General features: G+C 36.8%; 1 protein-coding gene across 1 annotated transcript; it reads right to left on the minus strand.

Annotated features, from left to right (window-relative positions):
• Nucleotides 1–8,426: 8,426 nt before the first annotated feature.
• Nucleotides 8,427–9,089, minus strand: LOC130934237 (uncharacterized). Its single transcript, XM_057863825.1, has 2 exons — nucleotides 8,885–9,089; nucleotides 8,427–8,686 (listed from the first exon to the last, which is right to left on the minus strand). Exons 1-2 carry the CDS (start codon nucleotides 9,087–9,089, stop codon nucleotides 8,427–8,429), a joined length of 465 nt encoding a protein of 154 aa, XP_057719808.1.
• Nucleotides 9,090–11,860: the final 2,771 nt, after the last annotated feature.

Genomic DNA, 11,860 nt, shown 5'->3' on the forward strand with positions numbered 1-11,860 from the left:
GAACAAAATCTAAATTACAATTATAGAGAAGAAAACACACAAGAATAAAAATTTATGGTTAAATAATGTAACCATGTAAATAAGCTCAAAATCTCACAAGTTGTGTGTTTTTTGGCTCAAAAACCATATTCCAAATACAACTTCAAACAAATTTAACATACAAATATTTGATTTAAATTAGTGAAATTTTTCAAAAATAGGGTATTAAAAGAAACTTATTATTTTTCAACCAAGTAGTATTTAAATGCAAATAATCAACTACACATGCAATCTATTATGCAATGCAACAATGAACTAATAAAGAAAATAAGAATATTGGTGTTGAAAAGAAGGTAACTAACCCCTGGAAGTCGGTATCGACCTCTCCACACCTAAAGATTGCACCGTCCTCGGTGCATGCTAAGATGTGCAAGTGGATGGGGGTTGTGGTTCCTCGGCTGGTGCTCTTTTTGTTCCTTTCTTTGCCGATGGTTTGGGAGTAGCTTTCTCTTTACCCTTATTGGTGGCCATCCTGAAATGGAAAAAAGAAAGTAACTTTTAAAGCTAAGGGTTAGAGCAAGGAAGAGGATGGTACAAGTGATAATCAATGCACGGTAAAGAAGGATGTTGTTAACACATGGTCATGACTACATGTGAAAAGTTCATCAATTGGAAGTATGGCAAGTGCATGTGATGGCTATTAAATGCAAGATGTTTATTGGCATGCTGTCAAAGGCATGAGTAGCATAGATCAAGCATTAAAAGCCTAAGTTAGATTATAATCTCTTTCAAACTAACAATCTGTTTGTATTGACAATTATATTTTAATTAATAAGATATAAAAGGGGTTTTGTGAAAAACAGGCATGAAAGTAGGATAACAGAAAAGTAGTGCGTGATGTCATACGGGTTTTTTCACAAACATACACTTAGCATGCTTCGTAAATAAGTTATTGAAAGTATTAAATTGAACATGCACGCAACCCTATAAAAAGTAATATATAATTGTCAAACAATTCACAAGCAAAATAATGACTCAAATAAATTTCCAACACCAATTAAAAGAAAAAGAAAGAAAAAAAAAGAAGGGAAAGAAAAGATTTAGATTTGGGGAAGAAAAGATAAGATAGTAGGCGGTGATTTGGATAAGCTGTGCGGCGCAAGTGACGCGGACGCGTGCTCCACGCGTTCGCGCGGTTGGCGCGATTTGTAAGTGACACGGACGCATAGGCGACGCGTTCGCATGATGGGATTTGTGCTTCCAGCACCATTCCAGCCCCACTCCATCACAACTTGCTGCCATACACTCGTTTACATCGATTTAACCAGGCCACGTGTTCGCGTGGGTGACGCGGACGCGTGGGATGCATTTTTCCCACATGACGCGGACGCGTCAGCGACGCGGTCGCATGGGTCAAATTGTGCCAATGGCACACCTCCAGCCACACTTTCGCGTGACTCTCTGTTCAATCTTATTTTCTTCCCAACGCACATTTGATGCGGACGCGTCAGCGATGCTGTCGTGTCGCGTGCGTTTTTTTTTTTAATATGCAAAATGCATAATGCAATGCTAATATGAATGTTATGCATGATTCCAGGTTCAATCAAAACTCAAAAACAAACAAAACAAACTAAAATAAAAACTGAAAAAGGGACGATCATACCATGGTGGGTTGTCTCCCACCTAGCACTTTTAGTTAAAGTCCTTAAGTTGGACATGTGGTGAGCTCCCTGTTATAGTGGCTTGTACTTGAATTCATCCAAAAATCTCCACCAATGTTTGGAATTCCAGTAGCCTCCGGGATCCCAAACTAGGCGCAGAAAGCCTTCAAGTTAAAGCAAGTGACAAGGCCCCAAGAGTGTTGATTGCCAGAATAAATTCCGGGGTCCCAAACCTTGTTTTTGTACCCGTCTTCTTGTTGATCATTATGATTCCATCCGAGTAGCAAGCAATCTGAATTCTCACTAAAGCGGCCAAACAACTTCCTAAACCCATTTAGTTGAGCTTTACACCAACATTTGCATTTAAACTTTGAGCTTTCAGCCATAATGAACCTAGGATTGTGTTGCCCACCACTAACCATCTTCCTCTTACTCTTAATGTCACAAAGAGCTCTAAGTTGACCATCCGTCTCCAGTAGCCCATATTCAAGGGGGAAGGTAAAATTCAAGGATAAGCATTTTACCCACTTGAACGTTATGTTGGACGGTAGAGGCCGTGGGAGAGGTGTTTCTAATGAACTTGCAAGCTCCACTCCCTTGTGCTCTTCTTTGACATCTTCTACTTCTTTGCAAGCTTCTTCAATTGCAACCTCTTCCTCTTGGTAGCTTGCTTCTGATTCAATTTCTTCTTCATTGTTCACCAAAGGCATGGGAGGTTGTGCTTCTTCTTCTTTAATCTCCATGTCAAGTCCAATGAGAGAGGATTCAAATGTAGATAAGAATTCATTAATGATTGAATCCATCTCTTAATCGTCCCCTTCAAAGTCTTCAACCATGATATGCCTTGGAGGTTGTACACCCTCCTCAACATCAAATTCAAACTCCTTAGAAGGGGGCTCTATGACTTGAGTTTCCCATGGGGGTTCCGCATCTCCTAAGTCTTTAACCACTTCTTCCTCTTCAATGGCAGGCGTAGCTTCTTCCAATTGTTTCAATACCAAATCGTGCTGCTCACTGTCCACCGAAGTTTCTAACTTTTCCTTCATGCCACGTTCTTTAGTAGATTCTCCACATGATGCCATGGGGGTTCCTTGAATGTTCGAACATCGTGAAGGTAATCGATTTATCACTTGATCCAGTTGGCGAAGGGTTGCATGATTCCACTGTTTCCTTGAGACGATCCCTTGATTCTTGTTGCGCTCGGCTATCATAAGTAGGATCATAGTGCTCTTGGATTGATGGATATGGAGATGGTGTATATTGAGGTGGTGGTTCTTGGGAGTAATTGGGGTGGAGTTGGGGTGGTTCTATATATGGTTCATATGGTTCATAGGGTGGTTGGTACGGTTGATATGGGTTAGGGTCATATGGAGGTGAATGGCAGAAAGGGGCTTGTGAGTATGGTGGTCTAAAGTCATGTTGAGGAGGGGGTTCATAGGTATATGGTGGTGGTTGTTGATAATCAAAAGAGTGCTCGCCATAGCCATTGCCTTGATATGCATCACAGAATGGTTGTTGATAGTCCATTGGAGGTGGTTGTTGCCATGAGGGTTGATCAAATTCTTGTGGCTCCTCCCATCTTTGATTGTTCCAACCTTGATGCATGTTCTCATTGTAATCTCCTCTTCCTGCAACATAATTGTAACCAGACTCAAAGCCAAAGGGGTGAGAGTTCATAGTAGTGGAAAAAAAATAAAAACAAAAAACTAACAAAAAGAAAATATTTTGGAAAAGATATGATTTTTGAAAAAAGATAAGATAAGATTTTGAAAAAGATATGATTTTTGAAAAAAAATGAGATAAGATAAAAATTAAAAAAATATTTACAATAACCAATAATAGGGCACACGGTTGCAAATCCCCGGCAACGGCGCCATTTTGACGATCGGATTTCTATCAGAAAGAAATATAAAAATATATTCGCGTTGTAAGTATAGTTTCTAAACCAACAGAAAATCCTTTCGTACAAAAATTTTGTTTGTCACTTAAGCAAACCCAATAAAAATAAATAACCGAAATATTCAAACCTCGGGTCGTGTTCTCAAGGAATTACAGGGAGGTGTGTTTTATTATTAGTTATGGAAAAAGATATATTTTTGGGTTTTTTGAAATAGGAAACAGGTAATGTAAAATAACAAGTCGTTAAAATAATAACTAATAAAGCTCTCGGTAAGGCATGAGAATTGGAAGTCCTATCCTAGTTATCCTTATCAATTGTGATGAGAATTGGCTTTTGCTCCCACTTGGTCACCCTCTAACTATGAAGGTATGTTAAGTGGATGAATCAATTTGATTCCTCAGGTCCTAGTCAATTCCTATAGAAAGGACTAGAGTTATTGGAATTCAAATCAATTAGCAAAGATAACAATTATCAATCACAAGGAGTTTGATAACTCAAGCGTTACCAGTTACGCAACCAAAGCCTAAAGGGAAGAAAATCTATTTGAATGAAAATAATTTAGATAAATCGAAAGCATCCATAACATAAATAAAATAAAACAATCCTATATCTGGAATACCTCAAATTACATTAAATAGAATATTCAAATCTAAACAAAAAGAGTTCATAAACTAAATTAGGAAAATAAATAAAAGGAACGTTGAACCTGTGATGAAGAAGAAATAATCCTAAATTCTAAAACTAAGAGAAATCCTAATTCCTAAAACCTAAGAGAGAGGAGAGAATCTCTCTCTCTAAAAACTACATCTAAAATTATGAAAAGTGAATTATGAGTCGTATCCCCTTCATTCCTCCACTTTGCAGCCTTTAATCTGTGTTTTCTGGACTTGAAACTGGGCCAGAAATCGCTGGGACCGAATTCAAACACGTGCAGGTCGCTGGAATTTCTGCAAAACAACGTGTCCGCATAATTCACGCGTGTGCGTCGTTTTTCTGTAGAGAACTATAGTAAATTATATATCAAATTGAAGCACCCGACGTTAGCTTTCCAATGCAACTAAAACCGTATCATTTGAATCTCTGTAGCTAAAGTTATGACCGTTTGAGTGCGAAGAGTTCAGGCAGGACAGCTTAGCAACTTCTTCAACTTCTTGTATTCCTTTCACTTTTGCATGCTTCCTTTCCATCCTCTAAGCCATTCCTGCCCTGCAATCTCTGAAATCACTTAACACACATATCAAGACATCGAATGGTAATAAGAGATGATTAAACATAGCAAAATTAAGACCAAAGAAGCATGCTTTCAATCATAGCACAAAATCTGGAAGGAAAACGTAAACTCATGCAATTAGTATGAATAAGTGTATGAAAGATTGATAAAATTCACTCAATTAAGCACAAGATAAACCATAAAATAGTGGTTTATCAGTCGCCAAGGTCCACTGTGAAGAGAAACATGAATGGAAAAGAAAACAGGGAAGCTACTGTTGGGGATTTGGGGAAAATGGCTCTGTTCTGCCTCTGTCGCTTCTCCTCATCTTCTTCGCATTTTGAAGTTCCAACTCCTCCCTCTACTGTTGAATTTCAAAACATATGAAAGCCTCTGGTTATTTTAAGTTCTATGAACTTTTTATGTTTCTGATTGTTATTTGCTTAGGATTTTTTTTTTTGAATTTGTTCTCGGTTATAATTTTTTATCTAATTATTTGATTTCACTTTTTTGACATAGTTTTGCAGTTGGGTAAGAGGGATTTTTTTAATCTTGTTTGGGCATACTAGGAGATGCAGTTTGATGGAGTCGATTGGGGTTTACAAGAGAGATTTGTATTCTTTGTAACAGGAAGGGAGAAACTTGCATGCTGTGTGGAGCCCTGATGGCAAATTAATCGCCATTCTTGTAAGTTCTTCAGAATGTTGATATGTACATAGTGAATTAGTGAGCATTTTGAGAACATTTTGATTATACATGTTTGATTAAGAGGTAATAAGTAATCATGCATATTTGTTGATGATTATGAAATATGGCTTACAACCTTTGGAGGATGCATGCAAATGAAAAATCAAGCTCTTGATCTCCACCCTAAGAAGTAACAAGACCAGAGCCATTCACAGAAGGCTCACCAAGCACCAAGTATTTGCCTTTGCCTTGTGCTTATTTTGGATTTGATTTGACAATGTTTTATGTAACTTGATCCCCCTTATATCAATTTTGCATGTTTAAATTCTTTAATTAGCTTTGAATTTTGTTAATGTTCATTCATAGGCTAATTTTGGTTCTAAATAATTAAATATGTTGTTGGGTGAACTTATTTTAAATTTATTCAAGATAAGGTCATGAGAAAGTGAGCTAGTATTTGAAAATTATAATATAATGAAGTTAGTTGTGAGTTAGAATATTGACTCTAAATTTGTTTTTTATGTGAATTGCAATATTAATACCCAATCTGTTTATCTAAGTGAAACTTAAGGTAACCGTGAATTTTCAGCTAGTATTTTTCAGCATGCTGGTGCCGCCTGTAGCAGCGTCCTTCATCCACCGTAGCTGCAACACCCCTATCCCCTTTCTTTTTGCCTTGTTCTAGTTCTCTGCTTCCAGGTTTTTGTCCATTTTCCTTTATATTTTTATTAGGTTTGATTAATTTTGGTTAATTAGTTGATTTTGGTTGATTATCTTTGTTAGATTAGTTGCTGTTAGTTGATTATAGATGGTTAGGTTAGGATGATTTTCTTTCGATTGTTAAAGTTTTGATTGTTGCTGAAAGTGTTTGGAGCTAGTTTGCTGTCTATGATGGAATTGTTGTTTTGATGAGAAACTGCGTTGATTTTCTTTAGATATAATTTTCTTATTGTTATTCATTCATCTTATGTTTCCTATCCTATGTTGTCTAATTAACACCATGCGTTGAATTTTGTTGAGCTTGATCTCTGTACTTCGAAATCTCTTCTAAGCTTGGCTATTTGTCACTCTTTTTTATTTATTCTCCTGAGTTGAATTCTTCTTATTATTCTGTTGTTGTTGAGCTTGGAAAGAAGAAGAATTTTTAGCTTTGTCAGCATCCTATTGCAACTTATGAATTATTTCACCTTATGTATTACTTTTCTTTTATATCTTTTATACCTTATAGAAAAATAGGAAGCATTAAGAGGTGTTTTAAAATTGTTGGATTAGCTTGTTGGATTGGCCTTTATATCTAAAATAAGAACAGTTAAAACCTTTATGGTTACTTGTTTGTTCATGTCTATATCCTGGTACTAGTGAGATATCATATGTTCAATTTCATCTAAGGTTTTTGTTTTGTTCCCAAATTCACAATCCTAGTAACTTGTGCCTCGAAATCACCATATTGTGCTTTATTTATAAACAATTTGTTGAATCCAAATGTCTGTCTACTAATCTTGTTTTATTCTGGATAAGTGATAATATGGTATTTATGTTTCTAATACAATTCATTTTTTCCCTCTTTAATTTGCAGACGTCTTCTTTCTTTCTTCACATTTTTAAGGTCCAACTTTCAGATAATCAGATACACATTGGAGGGAAGCAACCCTCTGCTTTGTGCCTAGTTACTTTTTGATTTATTATGAAAGAACATTTCAAGTTGTTATACGTGATCAGGTAAATAGTCTTGAAGTCTTTAATTTGGTGTTATATTTTTTGGTGTTAGAAAAATTTTGGATAAAAGGTAATGGAAAAAATTATAATTAGTGTTATATATTGTTTCTAATTTTTTGTTTCGATTTTTCTCGTTTACAAGAGTGCTAAAATGGTGACAACATGCTACCTAAAGGACTCAAGAATATTTTGATTTATAGAGACACTAATCTACGTTAGACTTTTAATTTTTGGTTGAACTAGTGTAAGAAATATAACTTGTACAACTAATCAATGTATACACTAATGTTATTTTATTTTAAAATAATTTTAGTTAAATGAAGCATGTTTGAATTATCTATGTTTTTACATGTTATATAAATGTCGACTTGCTCAGTAAAGTACTTAATATATCAGTTGATTAAAAAGATAATTTGGTAAATTATGCATGCAATTTGTATTAAAAAATTGTTATGAAATAAATATTGTACTTTTGTAACTAAAGAAAAAAAGGTTATAAAATCAAGTTATATTTTGTAACAAAATTTTATGATAGAAAAAAATATTTTGTCACTAAAAATATTTTGAAGATCAAAATTTGTTATCGCTTTTGTAACGAATTTAGGTTTTTGTATCAAAAAAATTGTTACAAATATTACTTTCAGTTGTAACAGATCCATTTTTTGTTACAAAAACTTTTTGTAACGGGACATACTGCAATGACTCTTTTTTTGTTACAAATTCCTTTTGTTTCAACTTTCCAATTTTTTGTAACAATTTTTTTTGTTACAAATATTGCTTTTTATTGTAGTGGATAGGGTAATGATCCCAGCTTCCCAGAGCTTCGTCACTTCTTTCTAGACCACCTCTTTCATTGTTGGATTTAGTCACCTCTGTGGTTGCACAACTGGTTTAGCATCATCCTCAAGTAATATCTTGTGCATACACTTGGTTGGACTGATCCCTTTTAAGTCGCTAATGGTCCATCCAAGAGTCGTTTTATGACTCTTGAGCTCCTGAAGTAGCGCCTCCTCTTTCTTCTGCCTTAGAGAGGAACTTATGATCACTGGATATGCATCTTTGTCTCCCAGGAATGCATACTTCAAAGATGGAGGCAAGGGATTCAACTCAAGCTTCGGAGGCCCTTCCTTAGTGTGAGGCATGCAAAACTTCTCACTCTGAGGTGGTGACTCATCAATCTCAAGCAAATTATCTTCAGAGGAAGATTTCAGAATATCCTCAAGCTTTTCTGCTTCAAACACCTCTTCAATTAGGGGTTCAATCATATCAATCCTCAAACACCCCTCAAAATGGGGTATTGCAGGGCTTCTAACACATTGAGAATAATTTTCTCTTCATTGACTCTTAGAGTTAATTGACCCTTTTGAACATAAATAAGGGATCTTCCTGTGGCTAAAAAGGATCTTCCAAGAATAATAAAAGCATTTTTGTCCTCTTTCATATCCAGTATCACAAAATCAGCAGGGAAGATAACGTGTCCTACTTTCACAAGCAGATTCTCAATAACTCCAAGAATATACTTAATAGAACAGTCTGCAAGTTAAAGAGAAATGTGTGTAGGTTTTACCTTATCAATTTGGAGCTTTTTCATCAATGAAAGGGGCATGAGGTTGATGCTAGCTCTAAGATCACACAAGGCCTTCTGAATAGCGGTGTCACCAATGGTACAGGAATTGAGAAAGCTTCTAGGATCCTGCAATTTTTCTGGGAGATTCTTTTAGATGATTTCACTGCATTCCTTAGTCAACACCACTGTCTCAATTTCCTTCCAATCCCTCTTGTTACTCAATAACTCCTTCATGAACTTGGCATAAAGAAGCATTTGCTCAAGGGCCACTACAAAGGGAATATTGATCTCAAACTTTCTAAGCACCTCCAAAAATTTGGAGAATTGTTTGTCCATATATGCCTTCTGAAGTCTCTGAGGGTGTGGCATTTTAGCCTTGTACTCTAGAGTCTTGGGTAGAGCAGGATGTGTATCAAGAGTAACTGGAAAAGGGCTGTCTAGATGCCTTGAGAGAGCATTTCTTGAGAGAGCATTTTTCCTTCTCCGATGTCTTTTTTTCAACTTGCTTTTCACCACTCTTAGTTCCTGACCCCACGATCTTACCACTTCTTAATTGAACGGCCTGACACTCTTCTTTGGAGTTGGAAACCATGTCATTGGGTCTCTTGGGTGTTTGCTTGCGCAACTAATCCAACTACATTTCTAAATTCTGGAGTGAAACTCGGGTTTCCTGCATAAAGTTATGTTGGCTCTTAGAGAGTTCTACAATCATTGATGCCAAGCCAAGACCGTTCGGGAGCTGAGAGGGTTGAAAAGAAAGATTTTTGAAATGATTTTGATTGAACCTGCCTTGAAAATTATTGGCATAATTCGGTTGTTGCCTCTGAGGTTGCTCTCCCCACCCAAAATTTGGGTGGTTCCTCTATCCTTGATTAAAAGTCTAAGAATAAGGAGCATCATTGACATTTCTGGAGGAATTTTCGATGTAATTGACTTGTTCAGGCGTATACTGGCCATAATTGCACGTCTCATGGTGGACGAAATTATGATCAACAATATTGGCTCTTTGGTATGTGCATTTATTAACTCAGCACTTTCTTTTCACAACTCCGTTCAACTAACCAGCAAGTGTACTGGGTCGTCCAAGTAATAAACCTTACGTGAGTAAGGGTCGATCCCACAGAGATTGTTGGTATGAAGCAAGCTATGGTTACCTTGTAAATCTCAGTTAGGCAGATTAAATAGTTATGGGTTTCGAAAATAAATAATAAACAGAAAATAAAATAGGATAGAAATACTTATGTAAATCAATAGTGGGAATTTCGGATAGGCGTATGGAGATGCTGTGCTCCTCTTGAATCTCTACTTTCTTATTACGTTCATCCAATCCTTCTTACTCCTTTCCATGGCAAGTTGTATGTAGGGCATCACCGTTGTCAATGGCTACATCACATCCTCTCAGTGAAAATGGTCCTATGCTCTGTCACAGCACGGCTAATCATCTGTCGATTCTCAATCAGGTTGGAATATAATCCCTTGATTCTTTTGCATTTGTCATCACGCCCAGCCTTCAGGAGTTTGAAGCTCGTCACAGTCATTCAATCCCAGAATCCTACTCGGAATACCATAGACAAGGTTTAGACTTTCCGGATCCTCATGAATGCCGCCATCTATCTAACTTATACCACAAAGATTCTGTTGGGGAATCTAAGAGATATGCGCCCGGCCTAGAGTAGAATGGAAGTGGTTGTCAGTCACGCGCGTTCATAGGTGAGAATGATGATGAGTGTCACGGATCATCACATTCATCAAAGTGTTGTGCAACGTATATCTTGGAATAAGAATAAAAGAGAATTGAATAGAAAGTAATAATAATTGTATTGAAACTTGAGGTACAGCAGAGCTCCACACCCTTAATCTATGGTGTGCAGAAACTCCACCGTTGAAAATACATAAGTGAAAGGTTCAGGCATGGCCGAATGGCCAGCCCCCAAAACGTGATCACAGGATTCAAAATACAATCCAGGATTCAGCCTTTTTTTCTGATAATAAAAAGTCCTATTTATAATAAACTAGCTCCTAGGGTTTACATGAGTAAGTAATTGATGCATAAATCCACTTCCGGGGCTCACTTGGTATATGCTTGGGCTGAGCTTGATCTATCCACGAGCTGAGGCTTTTATTGGAGTTGAACTCCAAGTTATGACGTGTTTTGGGCGTTCAACTCCGGATCATGACGTGTTTCTGGCGTTTAACTACAGACAGCAGCATGTACTTGGCGTTCAACGCCAAGTTACGTCGTCAATTTACGAATAAAGTATAAACTATTATATATTGCTGGAAAGCTTTGGATGTTTACTTTCCAACGCCGTTGAGAGCGCGCCATTTGGAGTTCTGTAGCTTCATAAAATCCATTTTGAGTGCAGGGAGGTCAGATTCCAACAGTATCAGCAGTCCTTTTGTCAGCCTTTTTCAGAGTTTTGCTCAAGTCCCTCAATTTCAGCCAGAAATTACCTGAAATCACAGAAAAACACACAAACTCATAGTAAAGTCCAGAAATGTGAATTTAACATAAAAACTAATGAAAACATCCCTAAAAGTAGCTTGAACTTACTAAAAACTACCTAAAAACAATGCCAAAAAGCGTATAAATTATCCGCTCATCACAACACCAAACTTAAATTGTTGCTTGTCCCCAAGCAACTGAAAATCAAATAGGATAAAAAGAAGAGAATATACTATAAATTCCAGAATATCAATGAATATTAATTATAATTAGATGAGCGGGACTTGTAGCTTTTTGCTTCTGAACAGTTTTGGCATCTCACTTTTTCCTTTGAAGTTTAGAATGATTGGCTTCTCTAGGAACTTAGAATTTTGGATAGTGTTATTGACTTTCCTAGTTAAGCATGTTGATTCTTGAACACAGCTACTTATGAGTCTTGGCTGTGGCCCTAAGCACTTTGTTTTCTAGTATTACCACCGGATACATAAATGCCACAGACACATGACTGGGTGAACCTTTTCAGATTGTGACTCAGCTTTGCTAGAGTCCCCAGTTAGAGGTGTCCAGAGCTCTTAAGCACACTCTTTTTGCTTTGGATCACGACTTTAACCACTCAGTCTCAAGCTTTTCACTTGGACCTGCATGACACAAGCATATGGTTAGGGACAGCTTAGTTTAGCCGCTTAGGCCTGGA

This window comes from Arachis stenosperma, chromosome 6 (assembly GCF_014773155.1).
Source record: "Arachis stenosperma cultivar V10309 chromosome 6, arast.V10309.gnm1.PFL2, whole genome shotgun sequence".
Lineage (NCBI taxonomy): Eukaryota > Viridiplantae > Streptophyta > Magnoliopsida > Fabales > Fabaceae > Arachis > Arachis stenosperma.